The following is a 24,474-nucleotide window of genomic DNA, read 5'->3' on the forward strand; positions in this document are numbered from 1 at the left end:
GAGACTACTAGTGATGCGAATTGGTCTGTCTAGATGTGTGCCTTTAGCAGAGTGGTGTGGCCATGTCTAGACTGCTTAGTGTGTTTGAGGAGAAAGGGAGACATGACCTTTGAGAGGCCAAGAGAGGAGTAAGGCTGTGTGAACTGTGGGGCACAATGATTATGCTCTCTGCACAGTCCCTTCAGAAGTGTGCCGACTGCAGTCACATCGCCTCAGACACAAGGCTTTGGGAACTTTTAATACAACATACCCCTGCTTTTATAGAAAATCTGTCTAAAGTGCTGAAAGAAAGAAAGCTCAGCTTTTTACTTATTAATAATATTTTTGATTGTTTTATATACTTGTCTCCTGCCTCCATTAATTTCACTGACCTAATTATCTTTAGAAGCCATTATTTTAAAGAGAAAGTTAATGTAGTAAAGTTTTATGCTTGCATGACTGTGATAAGCTGGTTGAAGCCAGCTCTTAGTTCCCACCTTCTGGGAAATGCTGGTGTGCTTCCACCTGGCGGCAGTTTGCAAACATTGCAGAGCAGATTATCTTGGCTTCCCAAACAAGTCTCAGTTATAGATTGAGTTAGTCTGGAAAATTTACGAGAGCCTTCTGCTGCACAGGTGAATTTACGTAGTTATTCTTTCACTGTTGAGGGGTGAGTTTTGTGCAGGGGAAAGTTAACTTTGCAACCGTAATTGAAAGAGAGAAGAGTTGATAAAAGTAGATGAAACCCGCAAATGTCTTACCTGCAGCCTGAGTGGAACACACTAGAATATATACATATTATTTATATAGTATATAAATATATGGTAGGTATATCAATAAAAAGTATATATATGTACACATATATTTAGAAATGCAGAGAGAAGCATGTGAATAGTTACCATCAAATACTTGCTGAGTGCGTGAAACATGTTAGGAACTTTGCAGAACACAGACTGGAGGGGTGAACTAAAGTTACCCTCAAGCCTTACTTGCAGAATTGTCTATGCCAATTTGGACATCCCAACTCATCTTAGAAATTGAGGGAGGCTGCCTTCCCAGTCCAGAGAATCAGAAGATTTAAACAAGCTGCTCAGTCTCTCTTTTGGACACTGAAATAGGGAATCAGCATGATCAAAGGATGCCATGGACTGATTTCCCTATGTCAGTAATGTTCCAAGGCTGATTTTAGATAAAACAATAAAAATTTAGCTATGTTATAAGGCTGATCTAGGCTTTTTGTTTCAATATGTCTAGACACTGTGCATGTAGTAGAAAATGGATACATGAAGACAGCGTCACAAATGCCTTTTTCTGACCCTCTTTATTTTAAGCCCCTGAACTGATTTAAGCAATCAGATATGCAATTAATAGAGGATAAGTTGTGAAACAGAGACTGAAAACACATTATCCATAAGAGGGAGAAATGTTCAGAGATAGCATGAGGATCAGAAGGCAGGCAATAGTGTCATTTGAAACATAGAAAACCTCAGTAAATATTGGCATTATGAGGTACCTATTTGTTCTGCATCTGAAAAGCAACAATTAAAAAGTCTAATTGCAAAACAATTAAAAAGTCTGTGAAGGAAGTGGGCACTCTAATATTCATAGGAATTGCAAACTGGAGGTCAGCCGTGCACTACTGAACTTTAACTTATTCATACTTTCTGATCTATTATCTTTCTAAGTATTTCTAAGTACACATTCACAAACTTGCAGAGAGATGACCATTTTTGTGTTGTTTGAGGTAGAAAAAGCCAAAATATACTTTAATGTTCATCAACTGAAAAACAGTTGAGTAGATCATAAGACATCAAAACTATGGGATATAAAGTGTAGTTAAAAGAATGAAGTAAATCTATGAAAACATCTGTAGGACTTATTGTTCAGTGAAAAAAGCAAATTGCAGAACCATATGTAAACATGATACAAATTTAGTAAAGAAAAACTGAGTAACAAAGCTATATATCTCCACATGTGCGTGTGTATTTGGATATGTATACAGACTGCTGTTTGACAGGACACACATCACACAGACGTGGCTAAGCAGGAGACTGGGGTGGAGAAGATAGTAAAGAAGGACTTCTGTTATATCTTTAGCATATTTTACAATAAAAGTACTCAAAAATTACCTGTACAAATTTAAAGTAAGTAATGGTTTAAAATGTTTTAGGAAAAAGAAATTAGAGGGAAAGTAAGGATGGAAGAATTTGTAAGTTCACAGATAACACTGGTCCACAGAAGAGAATCCAGTGAGTCAGCAAAAAGCTAGTATTGACACACTCATACTGCTTGTGTAAAGCATGAGGCATCTTAATTAATTGTTTGAGAAACTGTGCTCTAATTAACATAAAGTCATGTAGGATATTGAGTCTTTTCCCAGTGCCCCAACCTACTAGCATGACATTACCAAACAGGCAATCTAACACTCTCAAGACTCAAGACTTGGAAAGCAGCACTGAATGCAGTCTTCAGAAGCAGCTGGCATGATTACTCTATGACTTACATATCCTTTGACTTTCCTGGATGCAAAGCTTAGTACTCTGCTGATGATCACCATGGCTCTTTCCTGCAGGTATGAACTGTCTTCATTCATCCACACAGCCATTTCCTGTTAAAAACACAATAATCATCCAAGAACCATGGTGTTTCCATTTCCACAGGTCCCTTTCTGGTCTTCATCATCATTAATCAAGGTCCCCCATGGTCTCCCAAGGGTTTCACACCTAACCTATATTTACTTCAAAAATATGACAATAAGCTAGTATATTACCATCTAGTATAGTACATTATCTACCATAATAACTATACCTGGCTTTTATTTTATTTAATTCTACCCAACATTTACTAATCCAGTATTTACTAATATCCACTATGACAGTCACTTTTCCAGGCATCGTGAAAAGTTTAACATGAGGCTATGCTGGGATTTGGAATTATCATCAGCTGCTTTTCCTTATCTTCTTCTTTCAAAGTATATATTTCCTCTTTTTTTTTTTTAATCGTAGGATCTGATTTGCAGTTTTAAAAAAGAATCAAAATGTTGTCTGATCCTGAAATGTCATCTTATCCCAGAATTTCCTCTACGAACTCACCATCCAGATATTTTCTGGCTCATGGTTTAGAGTACATTCCTGGAGGCAGCTTGGTGAGAAAATTCTTGCTAATTTTGATTCATTGCTAGATTTGGTCTGTTGTGCTGTAACTTCTTCCTACTCTAAATCCTGAGCTGCAGGGACATATTTATAATCTTGTAAAGGGAAGACTGTGTATGTCTCACGTCTTAGCCACCGTTAACAGACTTAACACAGACTGTTGGAGGTCTTAGTGTTTATGCCAATGGTTGGCCAATCTCTTCCCTTTCACTTGATCCCCTTGTGTAAAACTGTTCTGAAGTTTATTTCCTAGGGCAGAAGACTTTGTAAATCTCAGAGGGGTCAGCCTCTGCCTTTTCCAGCAGTGTAGTTCAGCTCTTTTTTGAGAATCAGGGGAGTTTCTAGACATGGTAGATGCAAGAACAAGGTGGTTAAGTAACGGACTCCCAAGTTAGAGCAGCCCCTCCACTCTTTATAGCTGTGCACACATTACTGCTCCTCTCTCTGCTTCCATTTCCTTATCTGCAAAATGGGAGAAATAATTTTAACTTTCGTATAGGGTTACTTTATAGGGATTCAATTAAATAACCCACTTAGTAATTATTCAGCTTTGTGCCTGACATAGGGTGAATGCTCAGTGAGCAGCCTAGGGTGGCTGAAAGAGCACACACGGGGATAGGGTTATACTTACGGGGCAATAATAACTGCTTTAAAAGGTTGTGAAGTTAAAATTTTTTTAAATGCACAGAAAACATTAGGCACAAATTAGCTCTGTATATTTTATTATCCCTCACATTTCTCCTTATCTTTACAGATAACAATTCTGCTTCTTTTCTTGAATGTATTTTATGATTTCAAAAACCCATAGATGCTTGTGATAGAGTGAGTCAGTCTAGTTCCTCAGTGGTGCCATCGTGTTAACAGTGCAAAATTGAAGAGCATGGTATGTTCAGATCAGTCTGTGTCTCTGGCTGGGACGTTAAAAACACAGTGAAGTCTTGGATGTGAAAAATGGGGTTATGGATGGTTGTTAGACCTTCCTCTGATAGCATGGTATCCATGAAGACAGGATGTTCACAGGATTCCCTAGCCCCTGGGTTGTTAGGGAAGACCATGCATACAGACCCTATCAAAGTGTGGTTCACGGTTCTTGAACCCGAAGGTTGTTTAGGCCGTTCATCCTATGCTCTGTTACCCCGTGTAGTGTTCACTCTTACATTGCCACATAACGCTTGCCTTCCTAAGTGTCTGTTGATGCCATTCTCCCAAAATTGAATTCTTTAGATTGTGTCTCTGTAGTTCAAATAAAGGGAAGTGATTTCATTTGAGGGATATTGACACATTCTGAAAGGTAAAGAAAATCTTTTTAGTCGCCAAATCCCTTGAAGGAGATCTAAGTATGGCAAATGGTAAATAATGAGTAAAATATAGTACCCTCTTTAGATTTATGACAGGAAAACAAAGCCACTTATTTTCCTTTACCTTTAAGATTTGCAGTTTGTAGAAGTCTTTAGACACTAAGATCAGAAGAGTGTCCTCATATATGTTGAAAATACTTCGGTATAAAGTCTGAAAAACAAGAATGTTACACAGCCAGCCAGCCAGCCAGCCAGCCTTAGACAAAATTTTACCAATGCCTATAGTTTTGCATCCTGGGGACCTGCGTTCTCTCCATAAACGGAAGGTGAGAAAGGTGGGAGGTGGCTGTGGAGATGAGATCTCACCCAACGCTACATGCTTCTGCACCTTGTAGGCAAGTGAACTGCGCAGCTGTGCTGAGAAATAGAAGCACTAGATGTTGCTAATCTTACTGTAGGACTCTTCCTACCTCCACCTGTCCCGGCTCCTCTTTCCTTCTTTGCAGCATTTGCCAGTGAACTTGCTGTTCTTGCTGAACAAATTAACCGAAATCTCTTCACCCATTTGTTCCCATAAACCATGTACAATTGATTAAATCTCACGGGTTGTAGAATTCACAAGGAGCCCAGGGGTATGGATTAGTGCTGGAATATGCTATTTATCTATTGTATCTGAAAAGGGTGAAGGTGAGAACAACAAGGATTACAAGTTTTAGGCAGACATTCTGGGGGATTGCTGTGATGCGTAGTGATGTCTCACCTCCAGGTCCTCTTGCTTATCTTCACTCTTCCCTATTTCTTTCACTTTGTCAAGACTTGGTATAGAAAATACCATTTTAAAGGATGACTCTGTTATCTTCAGTTGAGTTTCAAATTGCAATGAGGGATCCACGAAGCTGACAAGAAAAAAGCATAATTATTAAACTGAGGAAAGAACAAATACAACCTAACTTTAGTGGCTTTTTCTTTCTTTTTCTTAGTTTCAGAGAGAGTGTACTAGAAAATGAGGCCCAACTTTTGGCTTTATATAACACGTGGGCTTTAAATGTTATTGTAAAAATGACAGTGGTGCTTGTCTGTTTTGGGGGAAAAATTATTTGTAATCAGTTATTTAGAATTCAGAATATATTTCTCCAAAGACATAATAATGTAAAGAGTGGTTACCTTCTCAGCCAAGCGCATAAAGCTATGCTGAGATTTAGATAGCTGAAATACATTTCTGCCACATTTTATGGAATCCATGATACTATGTTTCTCACATTTAATATTTCTGATATTGAGACATATCTTCCAGTAGATGGCAAAAGAAGCCTTCCCATCAACAGCTAGGAAGACAATCTGAGACACAGCTATTGTTCCTTCAGTAGGTGTGATCTGGATAACAGCCCCTCCTGATTTCTTTTGAGATGAAAATAATAATATTTTTTAAAAGATGGTAATGTAGTTGGTAAGGTAAGAAATCATGTGCTGAACTCAGAGTCTTTTTCCTCTACTGGACAAGAAGATCTGAATATCTGGTATCCACTGTTTGAAATGGAATCTCTTAGAATATGTTAGATATTTAAAATTTTGGGAAGATTGATTTGACTTAATCATGTGACCTAATGGATTATTAGACTCTGAACAGATACCTATCAAAAGCTTCCAGGAATAAATAAAAAATAGTGTTTTAAAATGTGCTTTGAAATCATATTGCCTGTTCTTAAAATGCTAAAATGGTCCAGGTCATGAACAGGGATTAGGAAAGTAGCATGATACTTGGATGCTGTGCCTAGGTAGACCAAAAAAAATTTAATTAAAATTCAGAGCAAGCCTTTCCATGAACCCTGTAAAATAATACGCCTAATTTTATTTATATGTATCTATGTATGTATATCTTCTAGGTGACTAGGCTTTGAAGAAACATTTATTTCAAGTTGACACTATTTATCAAAAGCTCTAAGAAGGTTCAGCCCATCTGCATTACTTTAGGTTCAGGGGAAACAGATGCACAAGAGATTTCCAAGAGAAGCAGAGAAAGAAAGAAGGAGGATTAGGCTAAGATGAGTCTTGGACTGCAGCAAGTTCCAAGGAGGGTTCAGTCTGGCTGCTGGGGACTCCTCAGGCTGAAGTCACCCACTGGAGTTATTTGTCCTACCATGCTGGGTCGTTAGTGGGAGCAACCTGTGGGAGTTGAGGCCTCAGAGACTGAGCTGGTGGATCTATAAGCAATGGCTGGAGCTGTTGACCAATGAGGATCTCCCAGAGCAGGCAGGGCATTGGCATTTTCATGGTTGCTTTTCAACTAAATCAATAACTTTACTCTCAGGAGGGTATTTTGAAGAAGTATTTCATAGAAGATACAGTCTTTTATTTACAAAGATAATTATCTAAGGTTGGTAAAATATAATTTAGAAAATTTCAAAATTTGGGAATACTATGCTGCCATTAAAATGGAAATGTAAATTTACAGGAAAATTAAAAATTAACAAAGCAAAATTAAAAGAGGTATAGAAAATTGAATGTGTAACCTGCTTATGATTTTGCAATAATTAGAGTATCTGCCTATCCATGCAATGTAGAAAGATTAAAAAAGAACATGAGAAAGAAAGAACTAATAGTTGCTGAAATAGGATGGTGGAATTTGGAATAATTTTTTATTTTGGACATTTGTGATATTATTACATTTTAAAGGTACTCAATAAGTGAAATAAGAGTGTATTAAAACTTATTATACCTGGAATTCATGGCCAGGATCATGGCTTGATTACTTAATAGGCCTGAATATGCATCCCAGAGGCTGGTAGCTGTTTGAGCCTGTATTACCGGAAAAAAGAAGAGAATCAATGGTGACAGACCTTTGAAGCTTATAACATCGTGTGTAATTCTGTCTTTTACAGGACTTGGAATATAAAGTCAAGGGTTCACAGAAGTGTTGAGACCAGACAAACTGTAATTTAAACCCACACACAGTGCTAAATGCTAGCCATTTATAGCCAACCACTGTGCTTATGTAATTAGCATTTTCAGACAAAATTTTGTTAGGAATGCTCTTCTGTACACCACTCTATTAAGTGCAGTCTGCTCGGTGTGGAGCCTGCCTAGAAAGATACCAGCAAGGTGATTTAAGTTAGGCCTTACTGAAGAATGTCCAAATACACACTACTATAGAGTGAGAACCATGTACAGGTCAATGTATAGCTGTCTAGTATAACTATTTAGACTTATAAATGATAATCAGTGGGGTTCTATTAAGAATTTCCAGTTCTTTATTCAAGAAACTGGAGAACTGGAGAAGACCTAAAAGAATCGTGTATTTTTTCTTCTGTGCATCCCACTCTGGTTCATGCAAGCCTCTGTTGCAGTGTCACTTTCCTATATCAGGGCCATTGTGCTGTTTATAGAAATTCTCAATTTCTATTTCCAAAGTAGTTCAAAGTTCTCTTTTAGGTACTGCTGCATAATAGTGATTTTTTTAAAGAGGACTTATTCCCTCTACTGCATACATAAATGCCTGCCCCTGATTACCTATCACCCTAAAAACAAAAAGCAAACAAAAAAAACCTTCTCTGTTTGCTCAATGCTGCTCCTCTGACTCTAGCATTGAGTGCCCCGTGGGGTCTATGTTCTGCCTCTATGTGCTGTGAGAGCTATCCTGATGGATGGAGCTTTATGGTTTCTGTTAAGTTCGTGTTATGGACTGTATGTTTGTGTTCCCTCAAAATTTCTCTGTTGAAATGCTGATCCCCAGTGTGATGGTATTAGGAAGTGGGGCCACTGGGAAGTGACGAGGTTTAGATGAGGGCATGAGGATGAAACCCCCATAATGGGATTAGAGCCCATTTATAAGAACAGACATGAGAGAGCTTGCTTCTAACTTCTCTGTCACGTGAGGATGCAAGGAGAAGATGGCTGTCTGAAAACCAGGAGGAGGAATCTCACCAGACACTGAATCTGCTATGCTTTGATCTTGGACTTCCTAGCCTCCAGAACTGTGAGAAATGAATTTCTGTTGTTTAAGCCACCTGTTCTGTGGTGCCATGTTAAACCAGCCTAAATTGACTGAGACAGTCAGAGAAGCTTCCTGATTGGGGATCTGAACTAAAAAATGGCCTCTCCCCACGAGGCATAAGCACCCTGCCATGACCTTCCTGGGAATCAGCATTCTCGCACCCCTTCTCTGGGCTGTGCTCAGACTGAGTGGTGCAGAAGGCTTATTAAATATTTATATTCACATCTATCATTGATTCCTGACAACACCAAACGTGATTTTACTTAACCTTGACAGAACAATTCTTTGCCATGTTACTTATTAACACACTGAACATAATTATTACTGAGAGGGTATGAAACCTTCTATATGGCTGACAACTTTCACTCTAACGTGGAACTACAATGGTGATTCATCTATTTTGAAAAGATATGTATTTTTTTTTATCCTTGTCACCACTTTCATTCAGTTTGGGCAGAAATCCACTAATCCCTGTTTCTCTGGGCAGTGCCTAAACATTGTCTCTATATAAAAAATGTCCTTCTGGCACTATTGCCTCGATGCGAACTTTTCTCATAGAACATGTTTCAACTGGACTTGAGTCCTTGGAAATCAGTTTGTAACACTTAGGCTCTAAATCACTGGTTCTCAACACTGGCAGTACATTAGAGGGGCTGAAAAATGTTGATGTTGATTCCTGGGCCACACCTCCAGAGATCTGGATTGAATAGGTTTATATTCTAGACGAGATGTCAACACTAAAAAAAAAAGAAGTAGAAGAAGAAAGCCTTTCAGGAGATTCTGCTGTGCAGCCAGAATTGAGAAGCCCTTTTAAATTCTGCAGCTTGCTTGTACAGTAATACATTGTCATTTAGTTGATCTATGATAACACAGACCTCTGTTTGCCCTCTATTAGCTAGCATCTCTTTTTCTTGGAGATAAAGTTGTTACCACAGCACCATCCCCAGCTTATTGTTCTGCCCTTGTTACTGCAGCATCACATCTTTTGCTGATTGAGTGATGTACAGCAATACCCCTTCTTTGTTATAAGCATGCCTTCTCCTGTGCCATGTGTACTAGTAATGTTTATCTAATTACAAAAGCCAGGGCACAAATGGAAAAGCAGTAAGTATTGTCTAACGTGTATAAACTGGTTTTCCAGTTGTGTCAGTCTAGGGGGTTATGGGAATTAGCCAAGAATTTCACCTGCTTTTCCCAGTTAGGCTTTTTGTTATTGTTCAGAATATATACCATGCTCACCAGTGTTCCCAGAAACTCTTCAGTGCCCCCTCTGGGAAGAAATGGTTATCATTCTGGCTTTAACTTCTATCATATGGGTAAGTTCTCTTTTATATCATTTTCAATTACTCCTTAATCACTATGGATCTTCATTGGAAACCCACAGTAAATGATAAAATCGTCATCATCCTGGAAATCTGTACTTTGTAATGTATTTCATAACACTGGGTTCTATGACCAGTGTGGTGGGCCTTAAGCTTACATATTTATTATTTTGGCTTTTTTATCTAAGTTATCCGTCTGCTTTTTATATGTATATTATATCATTGACATTTTTGTTCAATGTCTTGTCATTCTTGGCCAGAAGAATTGGAGTCATGCCAAGCTGACTAGTTTCTTAAATCTCAGATGTTTCAAATCACATTCATACAGTATATGTTTCTGATGCCACCTTAGCCAGGGGAAAGTAAGACTGCATTTCTGTGGCAAAACCATTTGTTTCCATTTCAGAACCATATGCACTGGGAATAATACCTGCCATTTTACTGGTTCTGGTGAAAAATATTAATATTCATTGAAACTTGATGTTCTCTACCTAGAAAATCATTTTTCTTCCCCTTTTTCATTTTTCTCAGCTGGACTTCTGCCCCTTGTGCTTTCTCTGATTCCTTTTCACCAAGCAGAGCAATGAGCGTTTCTGTTGAACTGCATTACTGACGGCCACTAGGGTATACTTTCTTGAGGCAACTCAAAAGTTATAGCATGACTATAAAAGCACTGAATGTCTGCAGACACTGAGATCCAAATATCCCTCACTTCCTTAGTGGGGAAAAATTTCCACTTTCTTTGATTGGGACCAGCAAAAAGAGACATTTATTTTTTAATCTTAAGTGTACATAAACATCATAAACAGTTAGTATGTCTAACACTGTAGTAGTATCAGCCTAGTACTGGTTACTTAAAGTGTTGTTTTAAGTCCAGGTCTCAGTGTAATCATTCCAACACTTGCTGGTGACTGCCCACTTTGGAGACCTATATTCATACGTATCCATTTCAGTATCTGACAGAATTCTGCTGATGAAACTTACTGGTTTCTCTTCCCTCTCATCTTTTTAATGTAATTGTATAAACCCTCAGAACTAGTAATACATTTTATTATTAGTATGTAAATTCCTATATATAAGAAAACCTAAGCAAAACAGGGATGAAAACCATCATGTTCACATCAACTTCAACGGTTCAACAGAGAGAGGATTACTAGCTACTCTCTTATTTTTTGAAGGCTGCTTATAACTCCTTTCTTTAATATATCCCTGGTTTAGACCAGGATTAGACCCCTGGGTTAGATCATTAAGGATTATTGTAATACCATAAACATTCTTCGCAAGTTTTCTGTGATATTCGTTGAAGCAGAAAAATTTTGTTCCAAATAATTAAAAAGGTTTGGCTAGCTGGTGATTGCAGACACTGTTTCCTAATTGCTACATTTTAGAAAGACCTATAGACCATTCACTTATTTTGAAACAATTTCAACTTAGCTTTCCCCAGTCCATCTAGGACTTTAATTTGCAACCTGTTATGCCTCTTACTATCCACTTTGACAATATTAATGTTACCCATGAACACTAATAATTTTAGGTAGATCATGTTACTAAACGGCTTCTCGCTTCAGTATTGAAAGGTTTCCCTTTAAACTAATAAATCTCCACTGGATAGAAAAGTCTTTGTTATTATCCTCATCAGTCCATGTTATCTGGTAGTTGGAAATGGCAACGCTGACTTAACAAATCTAGCCTGTGGAAAACCACAGACATTCCAGCAAGAAGTCTAGTGATCCCTGAAGGCAAGATAGAGGGTGTTGGTTCTGGGATTATGTTAATATGCACTCACTTAAAAAAAACTCCCAAACTTCTTTTTACTTATTAGACATTTAACAATAGCAGTTAGAATAAACCACAAAACTACATTTTAAAACAATGCATAATAATTAAGGTATTAATCTTTCCTCAAACAGTCCTCCTCGAGCATTATTGAAATTGTCTTGTCAATTAACGTTCTCACATGCCAATTCCCTAATACACACACCTCAATCCATCCACAAGGAGAAACACTTTGGTTCTGTCTCAAGTTGAATCTTCTTAACATTTATTAAAATGTTACAATTCAATATCTATCTAAAAGAAGTCTCAGAAGGAAAGAATGAAGAAAACATAAGGAAGAAAATTGTCCAATGAATAATGCAAGGTAATTTCTCCGAGATAAATGGCTGGGCTCTTTAGATGAGTAAGTGCCTAATATATTTGAAAAAAAAATACACCTAAACCTGTTATGAAATTTCAGTTTAGCCAAGGTAAAGAAAAATTTTAAAGGCTTCCAGAGAGAAAACAGATGACAAAGGCTAGAGAATCAGACACTGATCATTGATCATTGGCTATACTGGATACCAGAAAAAAATGTAACTTATGCCTTCAATTTTTTTTAAGAGAAAGTAACTTGCAACCTAGAGAAATGACAGGAACCATAAATGTTGATGGCTGTCTTATAGTGGTATTTTAAAAAACTCATCTACATTGCATCATTAAAAAAATGGGAACATACCACTTCTGTAAAACTACAAAGGCATTTAAAACTGATCATATGTCTACTTCACAAGGAAAACAATCTCTAAGTTCTCAGAGACAGAAACTGCAGGTTACGTTCTGCTGCAACAGTGCTATGAGATTATATGTTAAAAGAATGGAACAGTGGGTATCTATATGCAGAAAGATGATTTATATTCCTACCTTACACTACACAAAAGTAACTCAAAATAGATGACAGGTCTAAATGTAAGAGCTAAAACTAAAATTTTTAAAAGGAAACATAGGAGAAAATCTTCATCAATTTTGGTTTAGGCAAAATTTTCTCAGGTACAGCTCCCAAAGCACAATCAACAAAAGAAAAAAAAAAAGATAAATTGGACCTGTACTGAAACCTTTTGCTCTTCAACAGATACAATTAAGGAAAAGAAAAGAAACATACTAAGAGAAAATCTTTGCAAATCACATATTCTACACTCAATAGCCATAAATCTAAAATACTCATAGATAAATGATCAAGAAATATTTAAAGTCTACTTGAAGAAAAACTTTACTGAAGATTCAAGTAAGTGAAAAGAAAAAACATGTTCCTGATGACAAGACAATAGCTTAAATAGATCCTCCATAAACAAATCTATAAATTTAGTGCAATTCTAATCAAATGCCGAAAGAAATTCTAAGAGAAATTTCACAAGAATAGTCCAAAGTTCATCTAAAAGTGTAAATGAGTAAAATTAGCCAATGCATTGGAATAATTGGATAGATTCACCTAATTAGATATAGAAAATTTTATGCTATTATCTGAGGTATCTATAATAGTTTAAAGATATGATAGTTTCTTTATTGCTCTGATTTGCTATGATGACACTGACTATTCCTGCTGAAGCCAAAAGATGCTGCTAAAGATGCTGCTGCCATCTGTCAAAGGCATTGCTGCTGCTGGTAGCGCTTGCTGATAGAGTCCCATGACTGCTGATACCCGTTATCAAGAGAACTGGCTTATTTCACTGAGCATAATATCCTCCAGGTCTACCAATGTTGTTGCAAGTGGCAAGATTTCGTTTTTTTATGACTGAGTAATATTCCACTGTATATATGTACTATATATTCTTTATCCATTCCCTTGTTGCTTCCGTATCTTGGCTATTGTAAATAATGCTGCAGTGAACATGGAGGAGGGGGGCATATACCTTTTCCAATTAGTGTTTTCCTTTTATTTGAATAAATACAAAGGAGTGGAATTGCTGGATCATACTAACATAATATTGTAAGTCAACTATACTTCAATTTGGATAAAAAAAAGAGAAAACTAGGGTTGCACAAAAGATGCTCTCACTTTATAGCAAAAGCCACAGGTGACTTCTGTTACTGTCACCATTTCAGCTACTCATTGTTTCTCTCTCTTCTACAGCAGCCCCACCTTTCCAGGACTCAGCGTCTGTGTCCTGGGACTGAGCTACAGTGAGGTCACTCTTGCCCTTTTCTACCAGCCTGCTGTCCTTGAATCACGCTTATGCACCTTGGTAATCTCTTCACACAAGATGTGCTCTTCCTTGCAGGCTCCTCCATCCCGACAGTTCTGTCTCATCTGGAGTGGTCCAGACACGGTCTAGCAAGAACTCAGTTTAGGCTCAAACTGTGACCTCTGCATGAAACAAGTTTGTTTTTTGTCCCATGAACCATTTGACCATCTCCTTTCTTTCCATATACAGCTATTTCCAACCTAAGTATATATTATTCTCTTGAATATAGTTTGGTTTCTGGACTTGATCTTTTCCATAGCTAAGTGAAATATAGACCCTGCTTCTGAAAAACAAATGAAGAACTGAAATTGTAGTGCAGATTTTTTTACATTTTTTTTATTGAGTTATAGTCATTTTACAATGTTGTGTCAGTGCAGTGCAGTTTTAATCTTGGGACCACATTCTTACATTACAGGCTTAGTAACTAGCTTGCTGATTCCTGCTGCACCTTCAGAAACAAACTGGTGAATCTAATAAACTTGTTTCTGTAATATAAATAGCATAAACCAACTCTGTATGCTTTCTAGATTTTCCATTCACTTAATATTTTCAGTAAAACTCTTCATCGCTGTGTTGGCAATGATTGTGTTTGGACTGTTCTATTTTTCTAACAGTGTATATATTCCACTAGATCAAAGCATAATATATTTCTCACTGATGGCAAATTTCCACTTTGCAATCCCTACTAGCAACAAAACATAACAAAACAAAAAGTAATTTTAAATTCACATAATCAGATATCTTGCTCTCTACTAATTTACTTTATTAATTAAGCCTCCCCCCCTTCCTCAGAGAAATAAAGAAGGATTTGGAATGGCTTACAGACAAAGAAAAAAAAATTCCAATGATATAAAAGTAAATAAAAGCTAGAAGAAAATAAAGATAAAAATTAACATAAAATTGATGATTTGAAGATGAGGCACATTCACAGACATATGTAGTAAACAGCGTCTTTACAAGAGCAAGAGATGGGTTTCAAATTTTAGATACAAATGCACAGTTTGATCCAGTGATAAAACTTAGATTCTCTATAGAAGCATCTTCTTGAGTAAACTTGTAAAGCATTATACACTAGTGATTTAAACATTTTAAAAAGTAATGCACACACATGTACAGTACAGCACAAAAGGATAATAACAGAGTTTCCAAGTCTTCCTTCTGTCTATCCAGAGATAGAATATGCAGAGTGTTAATAACACTGTTTTGGCTGAGAAGACTATGAAATAATTGTTTTTCCCTGTGACTCTTCCATTGTACTCTGTCCCTCTCTTCTCTGCTGATCCCCTACCCTAGATCCCCTTCTATATGATTATCTCCCTTCTTGACTTCTAAGCCTGATTCCATGAATTTTTCATCTCTTTCGTTTATTAAAACAGCTTCACCATTATTATTAATAATGAACCCTGTTTATTTAAAATCTTCAACCTCATAATTTATTCACAGGTCTTGATCCCAAGGGCAGGCAAGATTCTTGGTTTCAGGGTTGATACATTATAGCCTGGTGCTTAGACCAGTGACTGTGGAACCAGGTTCTATGACTTTGTATCCTGGCTCTGCCACTTGAAAATTGTGGGCCCATGGGAAGGTCACCTCTTGCCTTGGTTTCCTCATCTACCAAGTGGGGATTACCGCAGTACTTATTCTGCGGGGCTGCTGTGAGGATTAAATTAGTTTTTCATTTAAAGAACTCAGCGCATGCCTAACGTGTTATAAATGCTACGTGAAGTGTTGGCTACTTTTACTCTTATTGGAGTAGGGAACAGTGGGGTTCCCTCTCTCACAGCTCCCCTTGTCTCCCCTGTCTATTTCTCTGGAGTTGTGGCTGTGAATTGGGAAAAATCTTTTTCTTTTTTTGTCTGCCCATGGCATAACTTCTTGTCCTCTTCCTGGTGGTCAATATTTCTGACCTAGTTTGGTGAAAAGGATTTCCACAGTGATGATGGAAGCAAGGATAATAGGCTGTCGTAGCAGACCGGTCAGGAGATGGGAGTGGGTGGGAAAAATAGTGGGATGGGTCAGAACTTTCATCCTTTTGAATTAGTGTTGAAGGTCATTTCCAGGGACACACAAGGGTGAGCAAGAATATGACTCTGCTGGGAAGAAAAAGCTAAAAACACTTTTCAACCAAACTGCCCATTTTTCCTTCTACCCACACAAATGTATTTTAAACATTAATTATGACAGGCTCATAATAGAGACAGCGAATGAGTTTCATTTTCCCCCCAAAAGATTTCAGTTACATTAATGTCCTCATAGAATGTCACTTACCAGGTGGTGCCATTTGACACTGGACTGCAGAATCTGGAGATTACTTACTAGTCAGAGAGAAGAAGGAGATTAGTTAAAAGGAAATGAACTTAATCTCTTATCACCTTGGTGGAACATATCCCCAAATCTGAAGTGTTGTATGACCTTAATGGCAAAGCCCAACAAAGATAGTACATGCACACACACACACGAAAACTTCAGACAAGTTCATTATAAATATTACTGAACAGCACTTAACCAAAAAATTAGCAAGCAGAATACAGAGCCACATTAAAATAATGAACCATAACCATGTGGTATTTATTTCGAACATGCAAGGATGGTTAGATAAAAAAGAACCCACAATATGATTCTCAACATTAATTGCTAAAAAAATTATATGATAATTTTAATTGAGGCAAATAAATAGATATATAGTCAGCTTCTTAATGTGAAATATAAACACAAAAGCCAGAACCAGAATGTAATAAGGAAATTGTTAGCAGTATTTTCATTAAAGAACAAGACAAAGATGACCATTATTACTGCTATCATTTGCCATTTATGGACATTCATCCAGTATTATTAGAAAAAAAAAGAAAATAGAAAGAAAGAAGGGTATTAACATTGGAAAGAAAGAGATTTATTTTTAAATCATTCCATTCATGGGAAGGAATATGAGTTCCTTTTAAATTTCTCTGTGATAGCAGCATGATTTAATTAGAATTGGAGTTACCAGTTTCTGAAATATTTGGTAAAATTCCCTCATAAAATCTTTAGAACTGGTTATGTTTTTGTTTGAGGTGGTAGCCCTTTGATAATTATTTTTATTTCTTTAATTTTAATTTTGTTTAAATTTTTTAGGTCTTCTGTAATTCTTTTTAAAAAATAATATCTTTATTTTAGAATAATTTTGGATTTACAGGAAAGTCGCATAGATAGTATAGAGCTCTCATATACCCCTCACTAGCTTCCCCTAATGTTATCATCTTACTTAACCTTAGCACACTTTTCAAAACTGAACAATTAATACTGGTACAATTTTAATAACTAAACTATAGACTTTATTTGGATTTTAGCCATTTTACCACTATTTTTTTTTTCTGTTCCAGGATCCAATTCTGGATCCCACATTGCATTTCGTCATCATGTCTCCTTTGTTTCCTCTGTTCTGTGGTTGTTTTGCAATCTTTGCTTGTTCATAAATTTGACTGTTTTGAAAAGGGTACTGGTCAAGTATTTTGTAGAATGTCTCTCAATTTGCATTTATCTGATATTTTCCTCATAATTTGATTGGAAATGTGGGTTTTGGGAAAAAATGCTGCAGAAGTGAAGTGTCCTTCTCATCATGGGAAAGTATCAGATTTTGAATTTATTCATTAGCCCTACTACTTTTCTCTTACCAAGTTCAAGGATGCAGCTTCATTTTTACATATACCTTCTTTCCTTCTGCCTTCCTTGGAATTACTTTGATTTTCTAACTTCTTGTTGTGAATACTTGATTCAATTATTTCCACTCCTTTTGGTTTATAATTCTAAGTATGTAAAGCTATGGCTTTTTCTCATGCATTCTTTTAGCTTTATGCTGTAGCTTCTGATATGTAGTGCTATCGACATTCTGTAATTTCTGCATTAATTTCCTCTTTTACATAAGAATTGTTTAAAATAGAATACCTTATATGACAAGTGGTAGGGGTTTTTTGTTTTATAAGTTTATTATTGGCTTTTAGTATTTTTTGCATTATGATCAGAGAATATTTCTGCTGTTTCTACACACTGGAATTTATACAGAAATTTCTAGCTTAACATTTGGTTATCTTCTGTGAGTATCCCTTCTTGTAGGCTTTAGAAAAAAGATACATTCTTTGTTTTCAGGGCTAGATATATGGGTTTCTCCCCCCCGCCCCCACATAAACATACATGCACGCTTGCTGTTGTCTGAAGCATATTCTGTAGATTTATTTGCTTTGCTGCTCCTTGACGACATGCTGACGGAGGTGAATTAAAGTCTTCTACTACTGATGCTGCAAAAGAGTACTTTGTATTAGTACATAAACTAGTAACTTTTCTATAGCTTTGTTTTGCTTTATCAGTTTTAATGCTACTATGGTATGTAGATCATACTAATTTTTGAATTGCTGTGTAACAAATTGCCACAAATGTATGGCTTAAAAAACCACCCGTTTATTATTTGACAGTTTCTGTGGATCAAGAAGTTCAGGCTCTTCTTAGGGTCTCATGCATCTGGAATCAAGGTGTCAGTATGAACTGCTATCTCACTTGAAGCTCAGGATCTTCTTCCAAGGTCATTTAAGTTGTTGGCTGAATTCAGTTCCTTAAGACCGTAAGACTGAGGATCCTGTTCTGTTGCTGGCTGGGTCTGAGGGCATCTTTCAGCTTCTAGAAGCTGTCTGTGCTTCCTTGCTCTGTGGTCCCTTCACAGGCCTTCTCACACTACCAATATCTGACTTTTGTCTCCAGCATATAGACCCAGACTTAAAGGGATTATGCAGTTACATCAGGCTCACTCATAATATTGCTTTTAGTTAACTCCAAGACAACTGTCTGGCAACCTAATTCCATCTGTAAAATCTCTTTTGCTATATTGTGTAACATAATCATAACCCATCATATTTAGAGCTTCCTCCTGTATCCTCTAGTTTTTCAGCTTCAAGAGGAGGGATTTATACAAGGCATGGATGCTAAGAGATAGGAATATTGGGGGAAATCTTAAAATTCTTCTTACCACATAGGTTCTTATAATTATTTTATCCTTTTGATAGATTATAAACTTTCTCATTATGTAGTACATTAAAAAAAAACCACACTTAATGCTTTAAAGCTTGATTCAAAACCTAAATTAAGTCAAGGTTATCTGAATTAAGATCCCAACTCCTAATTTGTTTTTATTGTTGTTGTTTACATTTTCTTGGTACACTTTTCCCCCTTTACAGCCTTTCTGAGATATTCAGTTCTGTAACTGTCTCTGGTAGGTAGCATATTGCTGGGTTTTATTTGGAACCAGATTCCTTTCTTATTATAGGTAAATTCAATTGATTCTAATTTATTTATAAAACAGATTTTGGTCTTAATTTTGTTCTATATTTTATGTCATGCATTTTTATTGTTGTTGCTACTTTTAAATCCTTTATTATTTGGTAGTTTTTCCTCACTTTCTTTGTGTGTGTGTGTTTTTGAGTGTTTCTTTAATATGAAAGGTTTATATTCCTGTTGTGATTATGATTAAGATGACTATAACTTTTTGTAATATATTTATTTCTCAAAACTTTAGACCAAATATGTTGATTCCCAGCTGTGAGCAAAGATGAAATTGATTCATTTCTATTTCTTCCCCTCCCCTCATCCCTCATATGATTTTAGCTGATTAAGTAACTTAGTGAAACACTTATACTTTTTTGTTTGTATTACTTGATGACTTATTAATCCCTAAGTTTTAATAATAAAGAAATCAATGTACTTACATCACTTTCCTCCTTATTTACTAATGTTTGTGTTTTATCAGTGATATAATTTTTGTGATTACAAGGTTTATAATATTTACAGTTAGTTCTGTGACAATAATCCCCACTTTCCTTTATATCCTGGCCCTATATTTAAATAGATACAGTGCACACTGCCATGCCTCTCTGTTCATCTCCTGCTGAACTGAAGTTCATTTTCTGTTAGTTTCTTGAAGAAGGGAGTCACATTCCTTGAGTTCTTCTATGTTAAAAAAAATTTCCCCACTTACTCTGGGTTGAATTTTGCCTGGGTGTAACATTCTTGGGCCACAGTGTTTTCCTCAAGGATTTTATAAGCACTGTACCATTGTCATCCTGCATTGATGTGGGAAAGGCTAAGGTGAGCTGGAGTTTTTCTTCTCCCCAAAATGTTAATTTTTCCTTTTCCTGGATTTCCAAAGTATTCTTTATCTTTGGAAATCAGTAACGTTACTAAGATATAGCTCCTTTGTCATAAGTTAAAAAAATTCTTCAAGGGACATAGTCTGCTTTTCAGTCTATAACTTCATGAAAGGTTTTATTAAAACTTTTATTAAAATATTTTCTTGTATTCTTTTGGTTCTCTTCTTTGGTTATACCAGTTATGGTTATATAGATCTCTTTGTCAATGTCCTTCTGGCTTCCTCAGTCTCGTCCTTCGTGCTCCCTACCCCGTTTTCAGCACTGCTTACTTTCTTTGCATTGTTTCCAGCATGGCCTTTGTTTTTGTGGGAATATTTTTTCCCCTCCACTTCTGTCCTAAGCTGCGCTGGTTTTTCCCCTAAATTCTTATATCTTTATTTCAAAATTACATTTTCCAGATAAAATTGCTTCATTAAATTATAAAGTATTTTCTATCTGCTCTGTGATATTTTTCTATAATTATTTAACTGTCATTCTTTTTTATACTATGTTCCTGCTTTTTTCTTGTAAAGTCTTTTTTTTTTTTTTTTTTTTTTTTACATTCTCTATTGATTCCATTTTGGCAATTACTCAGTGTTGAATGAGATGAGCTACTCTCAGATCACATGTTTGCTGGACTTTCAAATGGAGAAATTCTCCTCTTGACCTGGAACTATGTATGTAAATTTGCTCTTTTATACTTGTTCTTCCCCCATTATTTGATCTTGACACCTTCAGAGCTGCTGCAGAATTGACCTCCTCTATCCTGACCTACTGGCAACAGTAGCTTCTGTTTGTTCTGGTTACTCCAGCCTCAGCAGCTTATCCTTCATTGAAAACCAGAACCAAAGAAGATGTTGAGTGTGTTTTCTGTCTCAGCTGCTTACCTTGCTTTCCTCATGTCTCCATCCCCTACAAAAAGCATCATTCATCTTCCAGGGAGGTATCCCTGTGTCCAAACATGTAAGCCAAAGCTTCATTCCAGAGATGCTATGTTTACTCACAGTTCAGCTATTTCTATACTGGAATGTTTTCCTTGTTATTTTCAAACATTCCATATTTTACTAAATGTGCATAACTAGTCTACCCTGTTAAAGATGTAGATTTAGCAAAAGTTTGCTCCTTAAGATTCTCACAGGATTGAATACATATGTGAAGAAATTTTAGGACAGATCTAGAATGTTCCCTGTGATACAGTTTTTTTTTTTGCTATTCTGTGTTTTTATGTGTGTATGACTTATTTTAATAAATTGTGACCAACATTTTTTCAAAACTGATGTTTAAACTATTTAGTCTCATGAGCTTTTTCACCACCTGATGAATTTTTCTCTTTCCTGACTCCTTGAAATCAAGCTTCATTTAGAGACATGAAATGTTTTCTGGAGGAGAATTCAAATTTTAGACTTTGAGTGCTTGAGGTGAGACCATACTTTGATGATGCAGACTGCCATAAGTTAACGTAAGTGCTCAAGATGCTTGTAAGGTAGGAGAGATGTGGTCAGATGATGGAAAAGAAGATAGACTTGAAATTAGGAGATTAATTAACAAAGATGAACTCTTCCAATTGGCAAATTTGGAAGAACTGTAGAAGAGGGTCAATGGTGAGGTGAATTCTAATATATACATAATTCTTTCTTTTAACAGAACAAAAACTAAGAAAAATAGTCAAGGTTAGAAAGAAGACAGGCTTTTGACTGACTGAAGGATTAATAGAAGAAAACTCACTTACTTGTGTGTAACTTCTCAATAATTGATAGGAGTCAGAGTAGTGAAGAGAAACTTAAGTATCTTACTTCTTAGCGAAAGGCAAAATAGTCTATCAACCAAAGGAATCTTTTGAGATGTTGTCACTTGTCATGACAACCATATATTTCAAAGATTCCATTCTGGAATGGATGTGGTTCTTGCCTGAAAAGTATTGATTTGCCCAAGTGGCTGATAATGCTCACTGTCACTGCTGAGGAGGAAGGCTTCTGTTCCTTTTGTCACCAGTACTGAAAGGTAGCTCTGCAAACCAGCAGCTCAGTAGAAGGTGGGCAAAGGGTATGAACAGGAAATTCACAGACGGAAAACTGAATGGTTAATAAATATTGCACGATGCTTAATCTTCCTTGAAGTCGTGAAAATGCAAACCAATGAAATACCACTTCACAACCAATAAGTAAAAATAAAATAATAACTAAAAAATTTTAAGTTGATAATTTAAATATTGGCAAAGCTAAAAGAAACTGGAACTTTCTCACAGCACTGGAGGGAGTATAAGTGGATATAGCTACTTTGTAGAGCAATTTGTCACATTCTAGCAAAACAGAAAAACTACAAACCAGAGTTTCCAATCATAGGCCCATAGGCATAGAAACATTTGTACAATTTATGCACTAGGAGGCGTGGGGAAGGATGTTCATTGTAACATTATTTTTATAACAAATTTAAGGTATAATTCAGATTCCATAAGGTGTGGGGAAGGATGTTCATTGTAACATTATTTTTATAACAAATTTAATATATAATTCACATTCCATAAAATTCACCCTTTTAAAGTGTACGATTTAGTAGTTTCAAATGTAGTAACAGAGTTGTAAAACTATCACCACTATCTGTGCATCTACTTTTATGAGATATTGATCTCTTAGGTTTTTTTTCTTTTTCTTAGAATGAGTTGAACAATGTTCAGTCCTCTTCTATTTTTTTTTTTTAGAAGAGTTTATAAAGGACTGGTGTTGGTTTATCTTTAACCATTTGGTCAAATTCACCAGTAAAGCCATCTGGTTCTGAGATTTTCTTTGTAGGAAGGTTTTTGACTACTAATTTAATCTCTTATTTTAGTTTTATTAAATTTTTTCTGCTTGAACTAGTTTTTTCTCCTCCCACCTTGAATCCGTTTTGCTAGTTTGTGTCTCTTTAGAAATTTGTCCATCTTGTATGTTATCTAATTCGTTGACATATAATAATTGAGAGCATCCCCATAAAATCTTTTCAATTTCTGTAAGGCTGATAGTAATGTCCTATTAGTCCTAATTTTAATCATTCCAGTCTTATGCCCTTTTTCTTGAGCAGTATAGCTAAAGGTTTGTTGATTTTTTTTTATCTTTTCAAAAAACCAGCATTTGGTTTTAATTAATTTCTCTTTTATTTCCTTTTAGTCTGTTTTTCATGTATGTTCACCTAATCTTTATTGTTTATTTTTTCTGCTAGCTTTGGATTAGTTTGCTCTTCTTTTTCTAGATTATAAACTACAAAGTTAGGTTATTAACTAGAGATTTTCTTCATTCTTAATGTAGGCATTTACTGCTATAAATTTAGTTGCATCTCATAACTCTTGGTATGTTATGATTTTGTTTTCATTCATCTCAAAGTATTTTCTAATTTTCCTTGTGATTTCTACTTTGATCTATTGGTTGCCTAGGAATGTACTGTTTAATTTTTGCATATTTGTGTATTTTCCAGATTTCCTTCTGTTAATTTTGTTTCATTGTAAATGGAAAACATGCTTTGTATTATTTCAATTCTTTTAGTTTTGTGTGCATGTGAGAAGAATGCATTCTGCTGTTTGGTTGAGTGTTCAGTAGATGTCTGCCAGGTCCAGCTGGTTTATAGTGTTCAAGTTTTCTATTTCCTTGCTGATTTTCTAATCATTCTATTCATTATTAAAAGTGGGATATGGAAATCTCCAACTATTGTTATTAAATTGTCTATTTGTCTCTCCTCTTCTGTCAATTTTTGCTCAGTGTATTTTGGGGCTCTTTGGTTAGGTGTATATATGTTTATCATTGTTATGTCTTCCTGATGTATTGGCTCATTTATCATTATAAAATGTCCTTCTTGTCTCTGGTAATAATTTTTGTCTTAAAGTTAATTTTGTCTGGTATTGTTAGAGCCACTTCATCTCTCTTTTGGTTACTATTTGCATGATACATCTTTTTCATCTTTTTACTTTCAGTTTATTTATATCTTTGAATCTAAAGTTATGTCTCTGGCAAATAGCAAATATGTGGATAATATTTTTTGTACCCATTCTGAATATCTCTAACTTTATATTGGAGTGTTAATTTTATTTATATTTAATGTCATTGATTGGTTTTGACAAATGCTCTGGGAATAGGGTTGTCTCTACCAAATGACTTCTGAGTCAGGTAAAATAAAGTCAAGCTCTGTGAATGGAACTTTTTCAAGGAGATAACAAAAAGGTCAAATAGTGATGGTTCCCTGGGGGACTTGGGGGAGCTATGAACCTATTCTGCCCTCTCTAGCAGTGGCCAGGCTGCTTGGTTTTCACAGCTACTGTGGTTTTGGAGTTGTTGGTTTTCAGCCATTAAAACAAAACAAAACAAAACAAAACAAACAAACAAAAACACTTCTTAGGCAATTGCAAACATTCAGTTATTTCTCTGAGTTCTAAAAAAGTTGATTTTGCCATTGCTTTTAAGGAGGAGCAGAGTTTTAGAGGTTCTTACTCCACTATTCAAGTACTTTCATAGCCTTGTTATTTATTTATTTATTTAATGATGGTACTGGGGATTGAACCCAGGACCTTGTATATGCTAAGCATGTTCTCTACCACTGAGCTATTCCTTCCCCCTGATAG

The 24,474-nt window shown here is 35.9% G+C and overlaps 1 protein-coding gene across 1 annotated transcript in view; it reads right to left on the bottom strand.

Moving 5' to 3' along the window:
- Window positions 1-16,050, bottom strand: part of MROH9 (maestro heat like repeat family member 9) — a 58,315-nt gene extending 42,265 nt beyond the window's left edge. Inside the window, exons 1-5 of the mRNA XM_072945882.1 lie at window positions 16,009-16,050; window positions 7,146-7,225; window positions 5,190-5,325; window positions 4,554-4,640; window positions 2,483-2,587 (exon numbers count right to left, since the gene is read on the bottom strand). Of these exons, the coding sequence (XP_072801983.1) occupies window positions 2,483-2,587; window positions 4,554-4,640; window positions 5,190-5,325; window positions 7,146-7,168 (351 nt within the window). The 5' untranslated portion in view covers window positions 7,169-7,225; window positions 16,009-16,050. The remainder of the gene's footprint in view (window positions 1-2,482; window positions 2,588-4,553; window positions 4,641-5,189; window positions 5,326-7,145; window positions 7,226-16,008) is intronic.
- Between the last annotated feature and the right edge of the window lie 8,424 nt (window positions 16,051-24,474).

This window comes from Vicugna pacos, chromosome 21 (assembly GCF_048564905.1).
Source record: "Vicugna pacos chromosome 21, VicPac4, whole genome shotgun sequence".
NCBI classification, from domain to species: Eukaryota; Metazoa; Chordata; class Mammalia; order Artiodactyla; family Camelidae; genus Vicugna; species Vicugna pacos.